General features: G+C 40.5%; 1 protein-coding gene across 3 annotated transcripts; it reads right to left on the minus strand.

Annotated features, from left to right (window-relative positions):
- LOC129247811 (ionotropic receptor 25a) lies at nucleotides 1-26,555 on the minus strand. Of its 3 annotated transcripts, none has more exons than XM_054887126.1 (9): nucleotides 26,338-26,555; nucleotides 12,878-13,027; nucleotides 3,054-3,530; nucleotides 2,743-2,980; nucleotides 2,558-2,672; nucleotides 2,150-2,395; nucleotides 1,333-1,925; nucleotides 657-1,172; nucleotides 1-584 (listed from the first exon to the last, which is right to left on the minus strand). In XM_054887126.1, exons 1-9 carry the CDS (start codon nucleotides 26,441-26,443, stop codon nucleotides 203-205), a joined length of 2,823 nt encoding a protein of 940 aa, XP_054743101.1. In that variant the 5' UTR covers nucleotides 26,444-26,555; the 3' UTR covers nucleotides 1-202. The 3 variants fall into 3 exon arrangements, with proteins under 3 accessions (XP_054743101.1, XP_054743103.1, XP_054743102.1); XM_054887128.1 differs by lacking the exon at nucleotides 26,338-26,555 and adding an exon at nucleotides 14,061-14,104; XM_054887127.1 differs by lacking the exon at nucleotides 26,338-26,555 and adding an exon at nucleotides 13,536-14,023.

A 26,555-nucleotide genomic window follows, 5' to 3' on the forward strand; every position in this document is an offset into this window, starting at 1 on the left:
TTTTTACTATTCTTAGAGCAAAAGTAAGTTTTTATTTTATTATTACTTGAAACACCATCTAGATTTATAAAAACAAATTGTGCATAGTTTGTTTCACAAGCAAAGTGTGTATGTACGCATGTATTCAGGTATGTATGTATAACAGTAAATTGTTGACGATCACTTCCCTATACCTTTACTCAGTTGATATACAACAGATAATTCAAAACCGGGGTTTGAATGTGGCCGGATACTGGTGGAAGCGTGGCCTAAGCACAGTGTTTCCACTTTTGTCGTACTCTTTTCCAGACTGACCGAGAATAACACCATCGCCCGCTTTGCCATCTTTTCCACCGGAATTCGCCTCAATTACATCAACAATGCGTGGGTTCTTGCGATACTTATACCACCAGTATTCAAACACCAGAGTGATGCACGCCATTCCAATGCCCACAAAGATAACTATGAAAACTCCGCCAATATTATGTATGGATATACCGTCTGACTGATCCTCTGGCTTGTCGCATTTGGCCTGCGTTTCGTCGTTTTTCCACCACTTTTCTTTAAGCTTTTCCAGTTGCCGCTTATTGAGGAGAGTTAAAATTCTGTTTGAAGAGAAAAAAATACAAATAACTTTGAGAATTTTTGTACAATTTCCCTTAAAAGGTATCACTCACGCGTTATTGAATTGGTCCTTTAAATGTGATCCTTGCTGAACGGCTATGGCATACGGTTTGCGCGAGAATTCTTCACCCACAATCTGTAGGTCGCAGTTGGTCATAACAAGATATCGAATATCAGTGGCATCACCAAGAAAGGCGAACCCAGTAGCGGAGGTTGAACTTCGAACTCGGTCCACTGCCTCTTCTAAGGTTGCTGGCAGCTGAGCCTCCTGCATGGCTTGCCACATTTTCGTGTATTTATCACTGACCGGGTAGTCCCAAACTGCAAGCTTAGAGCGCTCGAGTGGTGTAAGTGAATCATTCAAAGAGAGGTCCTTCCATATTTCATAAAAACGTTGCTCAATATTTGCCATGCGCTGAAAGTAGGTCATTGCAGAGGAACCATTTAACGGCGCATACAAAATTTTATATTGCTTTGCAAGGTCATCCAGCGACTCCACCGGCGTATCGAGACGAGACACAGTTAAAAAGGCAGCCAAATTAGCCGTGTATGAAGCAATTATAATGAAGCTATTTAGAAGAGAGTAAAAGAATAGTCAAAGGGCTGAGGAGTACATCTCATATCTTCATGCCTGAGTGTAGGTTTACTTATAGTGCATGCTATGTAATTGTATGCATGTGTGCGTAAATATACGTGTGTTTTATTTAGATATGTGAATGCAAAAAATACCCGAAAAGCCACCAAGTCGCTGCCACCAAACGTCCGGAAAGATTTTTCGGTGCCTCTCCACCACCTTGCGGAGTCAGCGATGTCATGCAAAACCAGAGGCATTCTTTTAGATTGAATTCCCGCTTTTCGTCATCGTCCTTGTACTTTTCGCGGTTGTTCTGGTAGCTGTAGGGGCTCCAGCGATCGAAAATCCACATCAAAAAACTAGTAAAGAAGTAAGCGGCCAAAATGCACAACCAAACGTTCGTCTCAAGCACCGTTAAAAACTTGAACAAGGAACTGGGCACCTGTGGCCTTTGCATCATAATCGTAATTCCTACCAGATCGTAGTAGGGCACCGTAAAGTCAATAACTATTTCGCGCTCAGCCATTACGTGCATGGAACCCAATCCGATGTCCGCTTGTTTATCCATCAACTTTTTCACAATACCATTCCATTCCCCCTTCTCATCCATGTTACCGAATTTGCCGTCTTCAACTTCTTGAATGGTGTAGTCAAAATGTACAATTTCAGCGATCTCGTTGATTAAATCTATACAGTAGCCTTTGTAGCCCTTTGGGGCATTTTCGTCTTTGATTATAAAGGGTGCTTGCTGTGGAGCATAGAGGAATGTAAGAAAAGTAGAAGACAGTAAATAGTATTTATTATAAAATTTGAGAAGCGGGTGTTTCATGTCCAGCCCCTTATGGTCTGGTTATCTCCCCCATATATTACAATAACAATGAAGAGGGAGAGTAAATTGAATATGTTCCCGACCTATATTTTATATTATATGTAAACTGGAAAAAGGAACAGTGGAAAAGTAAGGTCACTTACGACTACTGTAAAGATACGGTATACGGTGTCCGCAGTTAGATTTTTAATTATTTCCTCATCTTTGACGACTAATGGCGAGTCCAATCCAGCTGTCCAAGTGCCTATCGATTTAGTGTTAACTGAGTTGCCTCCGCGTATCTGAAGGACATTGATGTCCATTTCAAATTTCATGTAACTATAGCCGTTGAATGCCTTTCCTGGTTGAGTCACTAACTCGAACATTCCATAAGAAGTCGGTTCTTGGATCTACAAAGTTAAGCTCTAATTTAAAATAAGCGTTGGCAAGGGGAATGTATAAATAAATTTTAAAATCATTAAAAATATATTGAAATAATTCATATGAAAAATATTGTAATAAAAAAATATATTTGGAAATATTTGGAAAATAATGAGGGTAGCAAAACTCACCATTGTAAAAGCTGTTCTAAGGTCAATATTTCGCTCTGGCGTGTTGCCACCTTGGAACTCATCGCAACCTATGTAGGCCATGTTCTTCGGCCAAGCACCAGATTGCAATATATCTCTACAAAGTAAAGGATGTGTTACTCACAAGCCATTGGGAAATAAGAGAGCATCCGAGATATAAAAATTACTTGATAGCCAAAAATGTGCGAAGCGCTAAATCAAAGTAAAAGGCTGACATTATCTGGGGTTCTTCGTTCAAATTGAAAGTGGTCTTTAGACGTCCGAAACGGTCACGGTTCTGAGCATACGATATTGGCTTCAAGAACATTATAGTTGCATTGTCTCGTTGACTGCTTACTTCACCCTCACTCTGGGTGATTGCGTGCCAGGCAAAGTTGCGTTCAAAATATGCTGGCTTCACGGATTCTATGAATATCAGCAGGAACAGAAGGTATATTTAAATATTATAAGCTTTCATTAATTTTTAAGAACTTCATACCTAAAACCAGCCGTATAGACATAAGATTTCCTAGTATGAAAAAATTGTTTATATCCAAATTTCGTAATTTCTCGATTTGTTCCTCGCGTTCGCGTTTTCCCTCCTTAGCAATGCCCGTAATAACATGGCGGGTTTGAATATTCTGCAACAATGATTTGTACTTGTGATCCATGACGAATGTGTCGTCGTACAGAATGGCCGCATTTGTTATGTTCATCTTTCGCACAATACTGCGCACAACTTCCGGTATAAGATCAGCCGGAGGCATTACCTGTAGCAAGTATTTTTGTTTGCTCTCGTCAATGTCACGCCATTGACGCAAATCGCCCTCCTGTCCATATGAAGCACTGATAGTGGGCAATCCTAGTGCTTGAGTGAAAGACTTGACTGTTTCCGAGGCTATTCCCGACTTGGTAGTATCGAATACGACATGAGGCGGTTGTTTGCGCTCAATACTCTCCGCGTACTTTGAGCAAACTGAAACAAAATTTTCGAAATATATGTAGTTATAAACAGAGAATGAAGTTTTGGAAACAGTCACTCAAGATAAACATTTTTATCATGCTGAAGCTCACACTTAAGCAACGCTTAGTCGTGATTAAAAAGCACTACTAGCGGTTACTAATACTAGAGTACTATAGTTAGTTGGTGGTCGCACCTTTGTTGTATTGTATTTTTGATAACAATTTTCCCCACCAGACATTCGGTGCGTGCTATAATAGATGGGAGTCAACATATTCACTATTGAATATGCCTATGGCATTACTGCGTTACAACGCACCTCGAGATTAAAACCTCAATAATTCTGGAGTGAATGGAGAGACTAAACTCCTTAGAAGCACGCCATAGTATTCAGCTTATGTGGGTCCCCGTCCACAATAACATCGTGAACGAGATAACTAAACTAATAGTACCTGTAGGGAACCCCTGATTACTTGTAAAAATGTTGGGAACCCCTGATTACTTGTAAAATTATTTGTTGTACTATATACTTTATGTATTTGATTCCCGCTAATTCTGTGTATGCGTGTTTGTACACACGAGTATGTCGTTGTTTCTTGTTCGCGTACATATGTACAAACGCGCATATATAGAATGAATACCGCAGTGTGTCCTTCGCCGAATTTGCCGCTGCGTTAATGACTGGTTCAATTTCAAAAATCAGTCGTTAGCCAGCGGAGGGAATGGACACACTGCGAAATAAACGCCCGGCAAGTTAAATTCGCAAGCGTAAATTTTATTCCCTCAATTTTTCACAAAAACTTTATTTCGCAGCCGTTCGAATATCCATTGTTCGCCACTTGTTCCAGCCAGGACCTAATTAAACCATGGCGACACCAGTTTCAAAGGGCACTACACCTGCCTCAGTAGCCGACCAGCAAAGGGTGTCGGATGCTGGCACTGCCGTCGTTGTAGTGGATTTGCCAAGGCTATGTTCAGAAACGCATTATAATGCGCAGTACTTGCTGATAGATTTGTTGAAAAATTGCAAATACATATGTAGATTTGTTGCATTTATGAACGCGCTGTGCAGTAAAATGGAATTGTTACTAAGTTTGGTCATGGACGATGTATGTGAGGAAAAACCGATAGTCTTATTAAATTTAACAAAAAAAACCGTGTAAAGCTTAAAAGAAGGACATATCTTGTCAAAAGTTTAATATCAAAATGGAAAATATCCTCCCATCGGAGGTGCTGAAAGTCATCGCAAACGAACGTCCGCAAGTACTGCTATACATGTATAATGCCTGCTTATGTGAAGGAATCTTCCCAAAAATCTGGAAGAGGCAAAAGCTAGTTCTCATAAGCAAAGGTAAAGGAGACACGGAAGCCCCAACAGGGTACCGCCCCTTGTGCATGCTCGACACGACAGGGAAACTGTTAGAAAGACTGCTGAAGCCACGAATAGCAGCAGCGATAAGCAAATCGGGTGGCCTCTCAGATAGGCAACACGGTTTTAGGCAACGCAGGTCGACAACCGGAGCAATTGAGGATGTAGTGAAGAGTGTAGAAAAAGCACGGAGCAGAAATCACTTCTCCCGACCGATCGTGCTCTTAGCCACGATTGACGTAAGAAACGCCTTCAACAGCGCAAGATGGGAGGATATGATTGACGCACTTGAGAAGTGTTACAAAATACCTCAATACCTGATGAAGATGATCCGTAGCTACCTCAAAGATCGTGTACTCATTTACGACACAAGTAGAGGACAACGGACAAAAGTGCTAACTGCAGGTGCGGCCCAAGGTTCAATCTTAGGCCCTGATCTCTGGAACGTCAGCTACGACGACATCTTCAACATCGATATGCCCGACGAGTGTTATCTAGTAGGATATGCGGATGATGTTGCAGCAGTAATTACCGCACGCGATTTAGACGCGGCAAGACGGAAACTCTCACAGACGCTGATAAGAATCAAGACATGGCTCGACTCGCACGACCTTAGCTTGGCTCCGGAAAAGACGGAACTAATTCTACTTACGAGGGCGCGCATACCTCTAGAAGTAATAATGCCGGTCTACACGGAGAATATAAGGACTTCAAAAGTGGTGAAATACCTGGGCATCAGACTTGACAACAAGCTGACTTACTGGGCACAAATCCAACACGCTGCTGAAAAATCTGCCAAAATAATCGCAAACTTATCACGATTAATGGCTAATATCGGAGGCCCCATCGCAAGCAGGCGGAAGCTGCTCATGGACACAACGATATCCATCTTGCTATACGGCTGTGAAGTATGGGCGGACACACTCAAATCAGAATGTCGTCGGAAGATTCTTGCCAAGGCCCAAAGAACTGCTGCCCTCCGTGTTGCCTCAGCTTACCGCACGGTATCGGAAGCAGCAGTACTTATCATCAGCGGTACGATACCCATAGATCTCCTAGCGAGGGAACGAAAAGAACTATGGGACCTCAAAAAGAGCGAGACAAATGACACAGACACACGCGACCGCACAAATACCAGAAGGCAACAAGCTCGAGCACGCACACTCCAAATATGGCAAGAGCGCTGGGCGTCAGAGGCGAAAGGAAAATGGACAAAGAGACTGATACCAAACATAGATAAATGGTATGACAGGAAATTCGGTGAGGTGAACTATTACATCACCCAGATGCTATCTGGACATGGGTACTTTTATAAATACCTCAACAAAATAGGGAAAGCAGAAACTGCTGAATGCATCTACGGAGATGCACCCATTGACGATGCTGATCACACATTTTTCAAATGTGAGAGGTGGACAGCAGAGCGCAAAGCAATAGAAGATAGGCTAGGCCCCTTAAAAGCAGACAACATCATCCAAAAAATGGTCGAAAGTGCAGAAAGCTGGCAACTTATTGAAACGTACGTGGAGCGCATCCTACGTGCCAAGAAATTTGACATGGATAGAGATGATCAATATACATACATCCATCCTACCTGAGTAGAAGATGAGCCGATAGCGTGATGCTGGCTCCAAAATTGGCGACCCTGGACGCAGGGGGAGTAGAAAAGGCTTCTTTCTGAACAGAACGCCTACTTGGATCTCCTCTGCCTACGATGAAATACTACCGGAGTCCCGGGGCAGAGGAAACATCCGGGAAGGAATGGGGAGGGATTGTTTTAGTGGCTACACCATTCGACGCAGTAGACGACGGTTACTGTAAGTGCGAAGGCATTTTGAACCCTACCTCACCGCCAAAAAAAAAAAAAAAAAAAAAAAATGGAAAATACCCAAATGTATTGTTTCTTTTTTTTATTCGCTTATATGTGATGAGTAAATTAGAAAATTTTCGCTGGGCGATGTTTCTATCTATTTTTAAATCTTTATTAACATTTTTTACTTCATCTACGACCTTAGCCCAAAGCACGCTCTTTTTCCTCCTTCCCGACGTGAACTCGTTCTCCATGCTCAGTCGGACTCTGAGCAGTAATTTTATCTCCGATGTACTAAAGTAATCACTAAAACCAAGAAAAGTATAATAAAATAAAGTTTAAATATCGTATTTTTCATCAATTTTTGTATTAAAAGCTAAAATAAATAATTAAATACCCACTTTTCATCAGACATCATATTAGCGTAATCAGCGGCAGTAATGCGTGACGTTTGATACAAAAATGGCGTTTTGGAACGCGATGCATTTGCAGTACTGCCATATTTGCATTTCTGAACGCATTGCCAACACTGCAAAAGTACGTTGCGCATTATAATGCGTTTCTGAATATAACCGTATGTTGCGCATTATAATGCATTGTTGAACATACCCCATGTGCTCCCGTTGCCGAGGGAGGCACCACTCGTGCTTCATCGGAGCTTCATCTCCGCCCGCCAAAAAGTGATGTTTCAAGCTATGCAAAAACGCATCGCCACGCTTGAACGCAGCCTGAAAGTTGCCCAAGAAAAAATAAGGAAACACGAGTTAACGAACGAAGCCCAACGCGCTGATGCGCAAAGCATAGCCAGTGCACCCAGCGACAGTTCCGCCAACGAATCTGCCTTGCCGTCATCAAGCCTGCCGATGACACAGATCCAGTTGCTTCAGCCGCAATCGCCGTTAATAACATGTGCTGCTACCTGTGTGCATACGGTGCAGCCGCCGCCACCACCTCAGAACGCTACACGTTATCAGATGAACACCGCTACTCGTTCCTCACCTCTTATTTACACATCCTCAACAAATGGGACGTACAGCAGCTCGACTTTGCCCCCGTACGACACATTTGTTAGCAGTCTTCCGTCAACGGTGCCAATTTCCGCTAATGTGGGCTCCGTACCCTTACAGTTTTCAATCCAGCCAAGGAAATTGCAAGATTTGCCGGAGTTTAGCGGGAAACCGGAGGACTGGCCGATATTTTTTACTGCCTACACTGAGTCAACCGCTGTCTATGGGTACAGTTGCTTTGAAAACAACTTACGCCTGCAGAAGTGCTTAAAGGGTGAAGCCCGAGAAGCTGTTAAATCGCTACTAATCCATCCAAACAACGTGGCCAATATCATAGAGCAACTTAAGTTCCGATTCGGTCGCCCAGAGCAATTAATTCGAAGCCAGCTAGCCCATGTTCGAGAAATTGCTCCGATAGCGGAAAGCTCAGTGGTAAAGTTGATACCATTTGCGACGAAGATTAGCAACGTTTGTGCATTTTTACGTTCTGCGTATGGTGGAGAGCAGTATTTAGTGAATCCAACACTCTTCGATAAGCTCGTTGGAAAGTACCCATACGAGGCAGTCTTTGCGTCATCTTTACAACCTTACGCAACTGTTCAGCATTTTAGCGATTGGCTCACTCAACTTGCCAATGTCATCTGCACGGTTTACGATGGGGAAGCACCGAAAGATTCGAAGCGTCGGGTTGTGTTGCACGCTGCCGAATCTCAACGGCAGTCAGCCTGCCCTATTTGCCAGGGCCAACATAAGCCAGCCGATTGTACCCAGTTTTGCCGGAAAGATGGGAGGAAGTGAAACGACGTCACCTTTGTTTTTCTTGTCTCAACGTTGGACATGGGTAATTGCCAACGGCGCAAACTATGTTCAACTGACGGGTGTAAACGGTGGCATCATAAATTGTTGCACGAAATTGGGAAAACTATCGATGGGTCATCAAACCAGTCACCGCGGCCTCGAGATCACCAACGACGTACTTTCATTGCCGATCCACATACAGGTATTAGTACGACGACGCAGCCAGCGTCTCGTATTGAACAGTAAGGTGATGCGGGTGCAGCGGTCCTTAGTTGCAGTACAGATAACAATAGCAAGTTATTATTTCGGATTCTGCCAGTCGTGCTGTATGGGAATCAAAAGCGCGTTGAGACGTACGCACTTTTAGATGAAGGTTCGTCAATAACAATGATTGATAGCACATTAATTGAAGAGCTCGGCTTACGTGGCCGGACTGAACGCTTGAACCTACAGTGGTTCGGAGGACGTGCCGCTCAGGAGCCGGCCATGGTGGTAGATCTACTCGTGAGTGGTGTCGGTATGCAAAAGAGACATAAGTTACGAAGGGCTTATAGTGTTTCAAATGTGCAGCTGCCTTCTCAGAGTCTGAATAAAGCCGATTTGCGTTGCCATGAACGGTGTGTCCCTTAATTCACAGCTCATGAAGGGTCCGCAAGAGTATCGGTCTTTGCCTGCTATACTATTCCACTTTCGGGAAGGAGCAACGGGCGTGTGTGGGGACATTAAAGAGATGTTTCACCAGGTGCTGATTCAACGTGACGACAGATGCGCGCAATGATTTCTTTGGCGCCAAGGTGATACTACCAGACAGCCCGAGGTATATGAGATGCGCGTAATGACCTTTGGAGCAGCATGTTCGCCTTGCGCCGCCAATTATGTGAAAACGATCAATGCGTTAGAGTATTGCAACAAAGTCAATGGTGCTTCCCGAGCCGTGAAATCGATACTGGACTACCATTATGTCGATGACTATGTCGATAGCTTTGACACAGAGGAAGAAGCAGCTGACATAACGAAACAAGTTCGAGCAATACATAAGATGGCCGGTTTCGATCTTTGCAATTTCGCGTCAAACTCGTTAAGAGTGACAGAAGCACTTAGTGGTGACGGGAATATCCGTCAAATAGCAAATAAAGAAGGAGTACTGGTAGACAGAGTCCTCGGTTTGTTTTGGCAGGCATCAACCGACACTTTTGGGTTTAAACTGAGATTCAACAACGTAGATAAGAAGCGAGAACTTCTCAGTGTGGTCATGTCGATCTTCAACCCGCTGGGCTTTCTTAGCAACTTTGTAGTAAGCGCCAAGATCCTCATGCGGGAAGTGTGGAAGAATGACATCCGGTGGGACGAGCCACTGCCAAACAACGTAAACACCGCATGAGAAGGATGGCGTAAGCAACTGCCAATGGTCGCCGAATATACCGTCCCTCGATACTATTATCGAAATGGGAAACCTAAAGTTTTGCAGCTCCATGTTTTCGTGGACGCCAGCGAGGATGCCTTTGCCGCGGTAGCCTACTGGAGGTCAACTAATGCCGCCGGTGAGGTTGAAGTCGCATTTATCTCTGCAAAAACTAAATGCGCGCCGATGAAGTCATTGACGGTCCCTCGATTGGAGCTTCAGGCAGCTGTATTGGGTACGCGTTTAATGAACTGCCTACGAGAGGAGCACTCCTTGCACATCGATGACTGCGTCATTTGGAGTGACTCCAAAACAGTGATCCAGTGGCTTCGCAGTGAACATCGGCGCTATAAGCCATTTGTGCAGCATCGGATCGCCGAGATATTAGCCACAACTACTACTGCAAATTGGAGATGGCTACCTACCGAACACAATGTCGCTGATGAGGCTACTCGAGCTAATAACTTTGTCGACTTCAGCTCGTCCGCCCGTTGGTCCTGCGGCCCACCATTTTTGTTACGAGAAGAGCAGTATTGGCCGACAGAGAGCTCTACATGCAATCATCATGAGGAAGCTGACAAGGAACTACGCCCTAAATTCGCCCTTGCAATCGTAAGCTGTACGTTTCTAGATTATAACCGATTCTCTACATTCAGCAAACTGGTGAGAACGACAGCATGGGTCCTGCGATTCATTGACGTTTGCCGCCGCCGTAAACCGCCAGACCGATACTATGGGTTGACTGCCAAAGAAGTTGAGACTGCTAAGCTTTGTTTGTGCCGTCTCGTTCAACGCGGTGAATACGAGGAAGAGTTTCAGCACATCGAAAGTGGTCGCAACCTGCCACGCACCAGTTCGCTCATTCAACTTTCGCCGTATATAGACGAAGATGGTGTTCTTCGTGTACGAGGACGCATAGAAGCTGCCAGCTGGCTCCCAATAAGCGCGAGACGCCCTATCATACTACCGCCAAAGCATTGTTTCTCAAATCTGGTCGCCATGCACTACCACGTCAAAATGCATCATCAAAATCTAGAAGCCACTATTTGTGAGATACGTCGCCTTTATTGGGACCACGCCTCAGGAGTTTGCTGCGCAGTATAGTCGCCAATTGCGCCATTTGTCGCTTAAGAAAAGTCCATGCCGTATCGCCATTGATGGGCCCTCTTCCGATTGATAGATTATCTCCTTATGTCAGGCCATTCAGCTATACGGGCCTTGATTACTTTGGACCGATAACAGTAACTGTTCGCCGCTCAAACGAAAAAAGATGGGTGGCGTTATTTACGTGCCTGACAGTCAGGGCTGTGCATCTGGAGTTGGCTCATGACCTCAGCACTGACTCATGTATAATCGTATTGCGCAACTTTATAAATCGTCGCGGCGTTCCCGTACGTGTGAAGTCCGATAATGGGAAGAACTTCGTCGGTGCTGACATGGAAGCAAAACGCTTCAGTGAAGTCTTCGATTGCAATCGCTTGCAGGGTGAGCTGTCGCAAAGGGGCGTAGAGTGGATCTTTAACTCGCCTTTCAACCCGGCAGAGGGGGGCGCTTGGGAACGATTGGTGCAGTGCGTCAAGAGAGTACTACGATGCACTTTGAAGGAAACGTCGCCACGGGAGCACACGCTCAACTGCTTCCTAATCGAGGCGGAAAATATTGTGAATTCTCGGCCGTTGACGCACTTGCCCATCTATGTCAACCAGGAGCAGCCACTGACTCCAAATGACTTCCTTCTGGGTGAAGCCAACACACCGCGAACTCCGATTGCCAGCGAAGTTCTGGAAAACAAATGCTTTCTTCAACAACAGTGGCGTCTTGCTCGACAACTAAGGGACCATTTTTGGAAACGATGGATAGCGGAATACCTTCCGACATTGACACGCCGGGTTAAGTGGTGCCAACGAACAAAATCTCTGCAGATAGATGACCTCGTCTTCATATGCGACCCCAATATATCTCGTCGGGACTGGTATCGAGGCAAGGTGGAACGCTTGTATGCAGGAGCGGATGGTGAGGTCAGACGAGCTGACGTACGCACTTCGAGTGGATTAAAGCGCCGTGCCGTCTCCAAATTAGCAGTTCTGGACGTTGATGATGGTGAATCGGGTTGATTCACGGAGGCGGGAATGTTGGGAACCCCTGATTACTTGTAAAATTATTTGTTGTACTATATACTTTATGTATTTGATTCCCGCTAATTCTGTGTATGCGTGTTTGTACACACGAGTATGTCGTTGTTTCTTGTTCGCGTACATATGTACAAACGCGCATATATAGAATTAGCGCTAATTTGTATATGAATACCGCAGTGTGTCCTTCGCCGAATTTGCCGCTGCGTTAATGACTGGTTCAATTTCAAAAATCAGTCGTTAGCCAGCGGAGGGAATGGATACATTGCGAAATAAACGCCCGGCAAGTTAAATTCGCAAGCGTCAATTTTATTCCCTCAATTTTTCACAGTACCTAAATCCCTCCTGTCGTTGGGACAGCACACCATCAAGGAAGCACTCAGAGATGAAGAGCGGCGGCTATGGGGCTCAAGCTGCACTACACTTTGTGGCTTTGCCAAGCAAAGTCTCTATGGGTAGGATGTAATAATGAAAGATTACTTCTTGTCGATTCTGCGAATACTTAAGAAACAAAAGGCTGACATTAATTAAGTATTGAATATTTGAAAATATGTAGGAATTCTGTTGATATGTACGTCAAATCGAGAATAAATTTTTTTCTTTGACACAATTTTTGAATATTCGAATTTGATTTTAGTTTTTGATTGTTCTGCTTTTTCTGCAGGACATGGAGGATTTTCTTAATATCATAAAATATGTGATTTTGTTCCATACCTCAGAAAACTACTTTAGATACTGAATACAAACATATATATGTATGTGCATATAACGGAAGTGTGTTAAGTAAAAAATTCTCTATGAAAAATATAGTGCTTCTTCTTGCTACGTTAAATTTGTTACTTACTTGACTCCAAAAGTGTTTTAGCGTCGGTTTTGTTAGCTTCAACTTGGTCAATCTGAATCGAAATACCATAATGGGGATTCTTTTTGAGATAAGTCAACACTACTGTGACAGCTTTGGCTGCAGGCTCGTTGTCAGCATCGTTAATAAAAACTGAAAAGAAAAAATAATTAAAAATAGTTAATGGGGCAAACGATATAATGAAGACAACGATTCGGCCAACAATTAATGCCTTAACAACATCAAGACGTCATCGGCCATCTAACAGAAGTTTACGCGCTAATTCTTTATTTTATTTTATCTCGTTCCTACTCAAAACATTGACCAAGTTTAAATGGTCTAAATCATTGACGGCCGACGTAGCCGAATGCGTAGGTGGTGACTACCATTTGTGGTGACCGGGTTCGAATTTCGGACATAAAACCCCAAATGGTAGAAAAAGTTGGTTCTAATAGTGGTCGCTCCTTGGCAGGCGAAAGCAAACTTATGCATACATTTCTGAAAAGCTGTTTTATTTTTTATCTCCCTTTTTTATATTATATATGTATATTTAATTCAAATATTATACAAATTCTTACAGACTACTAGCACAAATTAAAGAAGATTATATAAAAGATTTCAGAAGGTTAATGAAATCAACATAAGAAAAAGAAAAATCAACCTCGATAAGAGATCAGGTTGAGCGCGGGCAAGTGCGTTCTTGTTTTGTTATTACGTCCACAAGGAATTTCGAAGCTCTCTTCTTGGAACATTAAAGTTTATTTTTCCAGAAGGGTAGCACAGTAGAAATCTCACTTTGCAAATCAGGCTTGAGATTTAAAAGATTTATTTTTAAGCCATCAAATTCCAAAACGATTCATTTTATAAAGAGCGAAGGTTGGAGGCGGTCTCAATTAAGAGAGCGTAATACTTCCGAACGCTTTAAATCTTGAAAACCCGACTTAAGGTAGCCCGAGAAACATTGAGGTCACATTCAGCCTTGGTACCACGTAAGCTCTTCGTACTGTTTCGCGCTAAGCGAATAACTTTTGGCACTACACGGGCGTTTAAAATTTGTTTACACCAACGCTGATTATTTGTAGCTCCGTATTTGTTTTTTTAATTTCGCCCGATACAATCACTTCTTCCTATTAGACGGCCTATTTCCCAAAATGTCGTTTTTTGGAAACAAAAGCTAAAATTTTACTTTTTTCCATTTGCGTAAGTTGTGTACCACGCGACATTTTTATATTAATGGCAAAACCCCTTCAAATTTCGAAAAAACCGTACTATGCTTTTATAATTTTGCAACAGTTATATTTGTCTACTCTCTTCTTGCCTAATACAAGGTGGCGCAAAAGTAACCTTGCGATGTTTCTTGGCTGTAATTTAAAAAAAAGTGAAAAACTTTGATTCCACGGTGTGACAAAAAAAAAAAAAATTAAATATACTTTTATGGAGACCTAGCACGATTTGTGGCTATAGAAAAACTAAAAAAAATGGTATAGGAGAAATTTCCAATACACCCCCAAAATCTCATTTTATGGCCATAAAACCGTTTTTCAGTAGGTTGATGTGAACAATCCCTCCTAACTTCGCCAATTTCCATCCGATTTCGAATTTGTTTTTTTAGTTCGAAAAAACCAAAACAAGCCTTTTTGACAGTGTGTTGACATTTTTTCTGAAATGACAACTGACGAGACTGTAGACGGAAGTATTCGGAATTTTTTTTTTTTCTCTATTTTTTCAACTTTGACATCATTTTTGCGATATTATCCGATATTGAGGATGTTTTTTAGTAGACTACTGTTATAATGAATTTAATTCTGCGTCGAATGAGCTATATTTGACTGTAATTGAATTAAAATTCATAGAGTTGTGCGAGTTGTGCGAGTTTTAAGATTTTATTTTTCTTACTAATTTTATAGCAAGTGTCAGTATAAACACATCATCAGTATGAAACAGTACAGGTTAAAAATTTTAAAAGATGTCGGGAAAAACTAATCTTTATTTCAAAAATGTGTGCTAGACCTGCTCCGTTTATAAGAGTCATCACAATTTTAGGGATCCTTGTCGGGCCTCAGATTCCAAAACTCATGCGAGATGAGAAATTTACGAGTAAGCTCAGTGCAGTGGAAAGACGGGCATGGGAAAGTTTTAAATCATTGTGTGAGAAGTTCCTTGGAAATAAAAAGAGCTCTGATTATGTCGAAGTCGTCAAAGAGTTTTTGAGTGCGTACGAAAAAATGGAATGCAATATGTCCATCAAGATACACTTTCTGCACTCACATTTGAATTTTTCCCCGGAAAACCTGGGCCAGATGAGCGATGAACAGGGTGAACGATTTCACCAGGAGATAGGAGTCATCGAAAAACGTTTTCAAGGGAAGAACTCCATCAACATGCTTGCTGATTACTGCTGGTCCTTGAAACGTAAAACAAGTGATGACTCTTATAAACGGAGCAGGTCTAGCAAACATTTTTGAAATGAAGATTAGTTTTTCCCGACATCTTTTAAAATTTTAAACCTGTACTGTTTCATACTGATGATGTGTTTATACTGACACTTGCTATAAAATTAGTAAGAAAAATAAAATCTTAAAACTCGCACAACTCTATGAATTTTAATTCAATTACAGTCAAATATAGCTCATTCGACGCAGAATTAAATTCACTATAACAGTAGTCTACTAAAAACCATCCTCAATATCGGATAATATCGCAAAAATGATGTCAAAGTTGAAAAAATAGAGAAAAAATAAAAAAATTCCGAATACATCCGTCTACAGTCTCGTCAGTTGTCATTTCAGAAAAATTGTCAACACTCTGTCAAAAAGGCTTGTTTTTGTTCTTTCGAACTAAAAAAACAAATTCGAAATCGGATGGAAATTGGCGAAGTTAGGAGGGATTGTTCACATCAACCTACTGAAAAACGGTTTTATGGCCATAAAATGAGATTTTGGGGGTGTATTGGAAATTTCTCCTATACCATGTTTCTTAGTTTTACTATACCTGCAAGTTGTACTAGGTCTCTATAAAAGTATAATTTCACTGTCGCACAGTGTTCTTCTTGTGGATTATTTTTATTTGGTCTTTTAATTTTTTTTACATCAAGTCGAGAATATGATGTCATGTAAATGGCCGCCGCCACATTTGATTGCCATTTGAGCCCTTTTTATGGCATTTTCCATCACTTTGGCCAAAACTTCCGGCGATAGGTCCTCACATTCTTGACGGATATTGTCTTTAAGAGCTGCAAGAGTCTGAGGTTTGTTGACATAATCCTGCGACTTCAAAAAGCCCAACAAAAAGAAGTATGGAGCGGTCAAATCAGGCGATCTTGCTGGCCAGTGCAAATCGCCAAAACGGGAGATTAGGCGCCTGGGAAATGCATCCTTCAGCATATCGGTTGTGGCACGTGCAGTGTGTGCCGTTGCACCGTCCTGTTGGAACCACATGTTTTCCAATCCCAATTTATCAAGTTGCGGCAAAAAGAACTCGTTGATCATTGCTCTGTAGCGCTCACCATTCACAGTAACCGTTTGGCCCGCGATGTCTTCGAAGAAAAAAGGTCCGATGACTCCTCCAGCGAAAACAGCACACCATAAAGTGACTTTGAGCGGGTGTAATGGCTCTTCGTGGGTTACACGCGGATTTTCAGTGCCCCAGTGCCCCCGGGGTCTGCCACGCCTGGCAGCATCTCGTGTTGTGCCAGTCTCTTCGAGGCGAGCGGCTAAACGTCGCAGTGTTTCACCAGTAGGCGTTGGACGGCGAGGAAATCTGCGACGAAATTCACGTTGTGCCAAAGTCACCGACCGATTATTGGTCAAATAAATAGTCAGCAAAATTCCGCGTTCTGGAGCAGTGTAGCGTAATATTGTTTATTAACGTGTATTTCGTATTTGTTTACTACACAAATGTCAAAACAGAACTGACATTTTCTGATAGGAGGACTACTTTAGCGCCACCTGTTACAAATGATGCTGTTTTTGTTGCTTGCAATGTGAACTTGTTTCTCTTAACAGACTTGTGCAAACAGTGCATGTAAAATTTTCTCTAAAACACAATAATAAATATGTATGAGTAAAATTATTGTGCGCTTATAATTATGCAACGGGCATAACTTTTATTAATTTTATTGTGAGCGTTTACACTCACATTTTTCAGGAGGATAGCAGAGCTAAACTTACACTGAAAAAACTTACTCTAATTCGTACAATCATAGATTTGATTCATCTCTGAAACCTTTCGGTGAAGTCTAAAAAACTATAACAATTACATTTTTGATAGTATATCAATGAAGTATCTACCTGCAAATTTTCTAATTCTTGCCGAGGACCGATTGATTACAAAAGAAAAAAAAAGTTTGTGTTTTGCTTATCCATTTGTGTTAAAAGTTTAACTTACATATGTGTATGTATAATATACATTGTATATGCATATATTAAAATACATATAGTCGCAAGAAATCTGTCAGCGAGTGCGGACGTCTTCTCTATTTTCTCTGTGAGTTATCCCAATCGGTATATCTTCGTGCTCAAATCTAGAAAAGCGAAAAACTCTCTCTTTCGACAATTCGTTTAACAAACCGCGTTACTGCTGAACGCTACTGCGCAATCATTAACGCATGGCCCCTGGGCCGGACTTTACGGGGGGGCATCGGTTCTCTTTGTTGGCCGATTCACCCAAAGCGAAAAAGAAAAGAACAGAACGTGAAAAAATTACATTCGATTTCTCAGATCTACCACAAGCATTCAAAGAAAACCCCTAAATTTGTTGTTTTGGCTGCAGTTGACAGTGGAAAAAACTTAGCCCAATACTCATGCTTTTTAGCGCATAAAGCAATCCTCGCTATAAGCAAGCACCATTTTGCTACTGGTAAAAAACAATACAGTCGCTCAACGTTTCTTAAAAACAACAACGTTACCTGGAGTATGTAAAATTACTTGTAAACTTCACAACACCCTCAATCACGTGAAAGGTACTGTTTATGCACCCTGCCTCAACAATGTGGGGCATATAAATTTCAAAAAGTTTCCGATCGGAAAGCTTCCCCCTGTGGCGTGGTATTGCTAATATTCGATCGATACAACTTGCCCTCTAAAATCGACATATGTTGGCACAATGTAAAAGTTAGAGAATACATTCCGAATCCCATGCGATGCAAATCGTGTCAAATTCTCGGACATACTGCTAAACATTGCAAAAACTCATCCAGTTGTGCTACACAAGAATGTTAGAAAGAAGATTGCGCCCATCAGAGCGTACGTGACGTCACGTTTGCTGAGTTGTGCAGTATTGCCAACCATTTGCTCTTCGCAATAAATTTAGTGCTTTTTTATACCGAAAATGCGAAAATTTTGAAGTTTCGTGTTTGTTTCTTTTTTTTAATTTAAAGCTACCGAAACTTTAAGTTAAAAACAAACTATATTATTAAACAAAAAAAGGTTAAAAAAGGTCACTCTGAGAAGATTTTAGTGCTAATGAAAATTAGTTGGTTTTTAAAAAATTTGATATTTTGAAAGTGTGAATTTAATTTTTGGCTCCATTTAAGGTTATGCAAAAATATTAAATGCCCCTCTCTCAACTCTTCTTAAGATTGAAAACCTTTTTACACATTTTAAAAAGCCTTTGAATTTATTGAATGCGAATTAAAACCATAGAGGTGTAATCGTTTCTTCCGGTCATCAATCCTTAGTGAGACATAGGACATTAAGAGTTATACTATACTATACTATACAGAAAATACTAAAGAAACCATACTGACATTTTTACAAAAAGAGTACCTTATCTAGTTACATAACTTCAAATATAGCAAAAAAGTCGTTCCCTTAACAAAAGAGTCTCGCTTAAAAAAAAACTCATAAATTAAATTATACATAAGCATAACACATTTATTTAAGAAAACGCACATTTTAAAGACAATTTGTCACGCATACAAAGTTCTTTAAGTGATTCAATAAAAATTTGTTGGGCTATTTTCTTTGAATGGGCATTTTAGTGCGTTTTTATATCCAAAGCTAGGCAACACTGCAGTAGCGAGAGAGAGATTTGACTGCCGAAAGCAGAAGAACACCAACAACACCTGCAATCGCGGGCAATGCCACCAGATGTTAAAAAAAAGTAAAGCTAAATAAAACTGAGTGAATTATTTAAATAATTATTAAAAAATGTATATTTTACAAAATTATAAACATGACATTTTAATTAGAACAGCTAGAAAATGTCATGAAGAAAGAACTAAAACTCCGAGACTAAATAACAAAAAAAAAATGCTAAATCAAGTTACGAAAATGGTAATCTGGCCAATACTGCACAACTCAGCAAACGTGACGTCACGTACGCTCTGACGGGCGCAATCTTCTTTCTATCATTCTTGACAGCAACTTAGTTACTCCAACTTACTCGTCTATCACCGCACAACAAACAAATACACAATCCACACTCGCACCCTCCGAAAAAACAACAAATAATCAATTCTCTTCAGAAATTCAACAAAATAACCAGACACCTTCCAACAACCATGCTCTTTATTCCATCGATTCTACAAATACACAATCAATCAGCAACAATACAAATTATACGGTTCTCCAAGGGAAAACACAGACAAATAATAATTACAACAATAATGAAACTACACCTTTTTCACTCAACACTCAAACAAATTATCTCAATTTTCCATCGCCATCCGGATTCACTCACTCAAGTACAAGAGTAAATAAGCAAACAGAGGTACAGAACTATAGCTTCTCAACTGAACAAAATGCTCTCCCAACGACATCAACATCATATAATTACTCCGACAACATCAATACCAACTTGTCAGAAGTAACGGACACCTATGCACCTTTAACAACTCTACCAACTGAACTCCAACATTTACCTCCATTCTTGAGTCAATTAAGCTCAAGTCAATACGACGAATTCGAAGAACAAAACAGCAGCTCACTTAAATAAAGCCTACATACATATACATACACAGTATAGATAAGAAAAACTAGTATAATCTTATTTGCATAAATCTTATTACATACATATATATATACATATGTATATATATACATATATATATGTATTTTTTTTTTTTCTCACTATACCAATGTTTCTTAAAGTAGTCCAGGGGAATATGTATGGATATCTTAACAATTACGCAGAACTCCAGCTATTAATTAAAGACTGCACCCCTGATAATAATCTGCATACAAGAAACCCATCTGCCCAATAATCATACGCCAACATTTGCTCCAAAATCCTATAAGTCTAATTTTTATCATTTTCCGAACACTGCAAGCCAAGGCATAGGTATACTAATTAAACACCATATTCCCCATTCTCTCATTCCAACCAATTGCAACATTTTGTCACTAGCGATTCAAATTGACTTAACATTTTCCTTGACAATAGTAAATTTGTAACTATATCCCTCCACAAGTTCCAGTGCTTATATATACAAGACCTCTCGGCCTTAATTCACATTCCCACCAACCCATTCCTAATAGTGGGAGACTTCGATGCCTGGAGCACGTTTTGGCGTTCAAAAGTAGCTAATAGTAGAGGAAGAATAATCGAAGATCGAAGGTAAAACACCAGGAATTGACCGTATCTCCTACCCCATGATTAAAAACCAACCATTAAATGGAAAGAGAAAATTAATTGAACTTTACGACATAATGCTTGAAAAAGGCCTCTATCCTCACACTTGGCTCAATGCAGTCGTCGTACTCATACCCAAGCCGAATAAACCAGTTGATAAAATAAACAGTTACCGTCCAATATCCCTCCTCCCATGTTGTGCTAAAATATTTGAAAAAATAATTGCTGCTAGACACTCATGGTTCATATCACAAAACAATTTGCTATCTGCCAAGCAAACCGGATTTAAGAAAGGGCACAGCACTATGGACCTTTTTTGCGTTCGATGCTCTTTCTGTTAAAGGCCATGCTACTATCCTAGCTACTGACTTTGAAAAAACCTTCGATTGCATAGGAGTTCACACAGTCCTGGAGCAACTGCAACAATGGAACCTTGATCCTAAAATCTTTGGCATAATCAAAGCCTTTTTGACCAAACGAAATTTTTGCGTTAGAGTCCTCAACCATTTATCCCAACTTTGCTCTTTACACAATGGAATTCCACAGGGCTCACCGCTATCCGCGGTACTGTTCACCATTGCATTTGGCCAAGTAAGCAAAATTTGCGAAAAATACAAAAAAATCGACTACGGAATCTATGCGGATGATCTATTTGTCTTCACGAGGATTTCCGACTTATCTCGCACAAAAGATATATTTTCCAAAATCCTTATAGACACAGACAGATGGGGTAACACTTCAGGTGCATCACTGTCAACCACTAAATGCAAAACGCTGCACATCTGTAAAAAATATAACTGCCCTCCTCTTAACTTAGCATTCAAAAATACACATATAGGTAGAACAACTCAATAGTTTAAAAATTCTAGGAATTATTTCTGATCATAAGCTTGGCTTTAAGACACATTGCTTAGGTTTAAGAAAAGACCTAGCAGCCAGACTAAGTATTGTTAAACTATTAGCATCAAAGAAATGTCAAATTCACACTAACGTTCTAACAAATGTCACAAAAGCACTAATTATGTTAAAAATTGATTATGGCCTGCCAATCTACGGATGATGTGCCAAAAGCAATCTCCAAAAGATATATTCACCATACCACTCAGCAGTGCGCCGCAGTCTTAATGTGTTTCCAACTTCACCAACCAGAGCCATACTAGCTGAAGCCGGATTCTCCTCCTTAGAAGAAAGGGTAAAGTAAACCACGCTGAAATTGGTTCCCCGCCTAATGAATACAACAAATTATGTACTATTTAATTGTTTTAAAAACATTTTAACCCACAAGTGGCTGTATAGACAAATATCCGCCCTAAGGCGCTGCGCAGCATTCTCCAAAAAATAGATATTCTGCCTCCGAAAACTTGTAACAAACCATCACGTCATCCTTGGTGGATCTTTAATAAATCAGCCATAAACGTTTGCCTACATCAGTATAAGGCCGCAACTAGTCCTCAACTAGTCCTGAAGTTTACAGAGCTCTATTTCGCGAACAATTTGAAAAGTATACTCAAGACAACTGGAGCTTCATCTACACAGATGGATCTAAAACCAATAATGTTGCCACATTCGCCGTAGTTTCCAACACAGGGTTAATCATATCAGGTGGTTGGCTTTTCGGTGGAACCTCAGTCTTCACAGCCGAAGCAGTGGCAATCAAAATTGCTATTGAATATGCGACCAAACTGAAGGGGAATTTCGTAATATGCACAGACAGTTTATCATGCTTGAGTGGACTCCAAAGCGTAAACACCAAGTAGTCTAATTCAAAATATTAAAGCAGCACCGGGTCATGCTGGGATCCCAGGTAACGAGGCAGCAGATGCAGCCGCCAAACAAATCCATCTCCAACCCTGCCTTACTTTTGCAACATTTGAAAAACACGATTCGATTAGGACCGTTGTAGCATATATTCAAAGTGAGAAAGATAAGAACTGGAAAGAATTTTCATCCTGGTACAGCAAAGTTAACCCATCAGGACAAAACCCCCCCTTTCCAAATAATAACACTCGGAGCCAAACCACTACCTTTATACGGTTACGCATTGGGCATATCCTCTTGACACACGAACACCTCCTCACAGGGAAACTCAAAAACACATGTGCTTGGTGTGGATCACTTTCCACGGTCGACCACTTAATAGATGAATGCCCCAATCTCCGAAGCCACAGGATCAAAATATTTGGCGACATTAAACCCTCCGCACTTCTTGAAAAACCTTCCTCTGAAAACATTCACAAAATATATAACTTTCTGAAACAATGTAGGTCAATAAAGATTATTTAAACCCCATAATTAGAACTAAATCAACACAGGTATTATATACTTAAAGAAAGAGTCATAAGCCCTGGCAGCTAGTACTCCTCTATATTTAGATATAAGCATTTTGATATATCTATTGTAATAAATAATAATAATAATAATAAAATACATATATTTACATAACTCGAAATGCACATATACTTATATATATACACCTATTCAAAACACCAACACTTTTTTGTGTGAAATTAGTTTTTATTGATTTCAAAGACAAAATTGTTCAAAAATGATTACAATGTTTACATATATTCACTTTAACTCGATGTGACCACCTTTTGCCTTGATTATAGCCTTCAAACGGTCAAAAAATGAGTTGCATGCTGCACGAATGTGATCTTGAGGTATTTTGGCCCATTCTCGTATAAGCGCCTTTTTCAGCGCATCCATACTGGCATATTTTTTAGTCCTCACCTTGCTCTCCAAAATGGACCAGATAGAATAGTCCATCGGATTTGCATCTGGCGTATTCGAAAGCCATTGTGTGGACGAAATGAATTGTGGAACATGATTTTTTAACCATTCTTGGTTCACATGAGCTTTATGAAACGGTGCCGGCTCCTGTTGGAACGTCCATGGTCTACGACCGAAATGTTTGCGTGTCCACGGCTCTAAAGCAGCTTCTAAAACATTTTTCCGATAATAAGTCGCATTCACTTTGACACCAGGCTCGCTAAAAACGATTGGAGAGCGTCCATTAGCGGTCACTGCGGCCCAAACCATTAATTGCGATGGGAAATTGCTTCGAGTGGCCATATGTAGGCTCAAATTCTCGTATGAGCGTTCGGTCAAGTAAACACGATCGTTTTGAGTGTTTATGAACTGTTCAATTGGGAAATTTTTTTCATCAGAAAACACAATGTTAGGAAATTCGCCACGTTCGTGCAAGCGCAACAACTCCTTTGTTCTTTCGCACCGAACTTTTTTTTGCTGGGGTGAAAGATCGTGTGCTTTTTGGAATTTGTAAGCCTTGACCTGGAGGTCAAAAGGAGAATCACTCTTGCTAATAGGTGTTACTATGGGCTAAGTAAGCAATTGAGTAGTCGAGCCCTCTCTCGCATGACCAAACTGACACTTTACAAGACGCTCATCATACCTGTGTTGCTTTATGGCGCAGAGGCATGGGTAGTGTCACAAAGCGCTGCAGCCGCTCTTGGGGTGTTCGAGAGAAAAGTTATTCGTAAGATCTTCGGTCTTGTGCGCGTTGGCGAAGACTACCGTTCAAGAATGAACCACGAGCTGTATGAGCTCTACGCCGACATTGACGTAGTTCAACGCATCGCCATCCAACGCCTGCGTTGGCTAGGGCATGTCGTGCGTATGGATGAAGAAGCTCCAGCAAGGAAGGTGTTTGAGGGCGAAGTCCAAGGGAGCCGACGAAGAGGAAGACCATTGCTCCGGTGGAAAGACCAAGTGGAGGAAACCCTATGCTCGCTTGGTATACAGAATTGGAGAAGGCGCGCGCGGAGCAGAGGCGCCTGGAGAGAGCTAGTGAGGTCGGCCGTAACTCGGTAACGGGTTGTTATGGCCACCTAAGTAAGTAAGTAAGCCTTGACCTTGAGCTCATTTTTCAATATGCGTCGAATGCTGTCTTGCGATATTTTCAGTTCTTTGGCCATTTTTCTTCCACTTCGACGTGGATTTCGTTCAAGTCCAGCCTTCACTTTCCGAACCATTTCTGGCGTTGTTGCGGGTTTTTTTGGTCCACCTCTATAGCGTTTTGCAATGCTACCAGTATCATTGTAACGTTTTACAGTGCGATACACAAACATTGTATTCACTTTGAGGTGACTGAGCTCACGAACAATGGCTGGTTGAAATATATTGAATGTCATTAGAACAATTTTGACGTTGATGTCATGAGCTGTTTTACAGATACAAGCAGTGTGAAGTTGGTAAACTTCATATCGTTCACCCTGTACATACATACTGCGATATTATTGTATATAGAAATGTATTCTTCTGCTAGAATGAACGGACTTGAAACATTAGTAGAAAAATCGATTAAAAGTAATTGGAAATGTAATAACTGTTTACTTAATAATTAGCACATACTCACACACATAGATATAACAGTATACATATATACGAGTATTAAGGTACATGCATGCATATATTTTTTCTTGGCATGCATCGGGTGCTTTTTTTAAGAGTTTGACAACTTAAAGTGGTAATACAATACAAAAAATATTTTGTAATAAATTATTTTTTATTATAATCAGGTAGGTAATTTCATGGAATTCATTTTTTGAATTGAATATTGCAATAAATCGATTGTTAAGCGCGAGAATGATAAGTTGCGCCTTGGAACTAAATGTCGCCGATGTTTCACTGATTAATTTTTGGAAATAAAAATTTAGTCACCAATAGTCACCTTTCTGACTTCTGAAGAAATAGTAACCGATGATGCCGCAGTGAGTTTCCACAATTTGAAAGCCTTGTTCTGGTGTGTCAAACCTTACTGAATAGAAATGTTAACACAGTTTGCCATTCTCAGCTGTCAAATCAAAGTTATCGATAGTTACCATGCAGTTAAAAAAACACCCACTATAAGTATGTCAGTTTTAATATATTTCTACACGAGTAATTTCTCGTTATTAACTTCTATTACCAGACTGTAATCGTGTCTGATCTTTAGCCATATTTTCATATATTTACATAAGTTTGAATCACTTAGAGTATGAAAAATACAAAGTAACTAGTATGTACATATATATCTGCGTGCTTCTGATGGAACAACTTATGTCGATTTAGCACTTTTTTCTGTCGGGCACTAAATTATTTGGTCCTCTCGAAATTTTTAATGAACTAATCATTATCGGCCGCCGTAGCCGAATGGGTTGGTGCGTGATCACCATTCGGAATTCACTGAGAGGTCGTTGGTTCGAATCTCGGTGAAAGCAAAATTAATAAAAACATTTTTCTAATAGCGGTCGCCCCTCGGCAGGCAATGGCAAACCTCCGAGTGTATTTCTGCCATGAAAAAGCTCCTCATAAAAATATCTGCCGTTCGGAGTCGGCTTGAAACTGTAGGTCCCTCCATTTGTGGAACAACACCAAGACGCACACCATAAATAGGAGGAGGAGCTCGGCCAAACACCTAACAGAAGTGTACGCGCCAATTATTTATTTATTTTTTTTTTAATCATTATCTTAGCAAACGATCAATACAATACTGAATTTTTCTTCGATAAATCAGAACTTATTGACCTAAGACAAACCTCTTAAATTCACATAAGTTTTTTGGTCAAAAGTTCACAGATGTATATTACCTTTTAATAAAAATAAAACTATGCAAAATCTCCTTCTGAAGGGGCGTCATAAGAGTACATATTGAATTGAATCCTCAAATTACGTAATAAAAGTAAGCTTATATTTTGTATTACCAGAGAATTCTTGTCCATTAGTTTTCTTTTTTTTTTATTCCCCACGCTATCTGCGACATCCTTAATGAATGGAGTTTCCCGTTTATAGTAATAGTAAATACATGTACTTACCCCATTTAATATTTGCATGAAAATATTATATACACAGAATTTTCTTAATTATAAATAAAATGGTGTCAGCATACTCACAAACATTAATATTCTGATTTGTCTGGCCGTTGGCAACACTTGTGAGTGATATTATTTTCAAAATTATGAAAATACAATTTATTGTTTTGAAATATGCTTTGCGCATTATTCAAACAAATTAAAGTGCAATAATAATATAAGAGCTAATTCAGGTTGCCTGTTTGAGCCGAATAAAAATCTAACCACACTAACGGAAGGATCAAATCGTACTACGTGGC

The sequence above is a fragment of the Anastrepha obliqua genome, chromosome 5 (assembly GCF_027943255.1).
Source record: "Anastrepha obliqua isolate idAnaObli1 chromosome 5, idAnaObli1_1.0, whole genome shotgun sequence".
Taxonomy (NCBI): Eukaryota; Metazoa; Arthropoda; class Insecta; order Diptera; family Tephritidae; genus Anastrepha; species Anastrepha obliqua.

Excerpts from the sequence above, each read along its gene's own strand:
- LOC129247811 (XM_054887126.1), bottom strand. The coding sequence starts at position 26,443 with ATGCGCAAAGCATATTTCAAAACAATAAATTGTATTTTCATAATTTTG. Across the intron at positions 2,396-2,557 it reads TTAGAACAGCTTTTACAATG|ATCCAAGAACCGACTTCTTA; the intron begins GTGAGTTTTGCT and ends TTAACTTTGTAG. Across the intron at positions 585-656 it reads AAGGACCAATTCAATAACGC|AATTTTAACTCTCCTCAATA; the intron begins GTGAGTGATACC and ends CTCTTCAAACAG.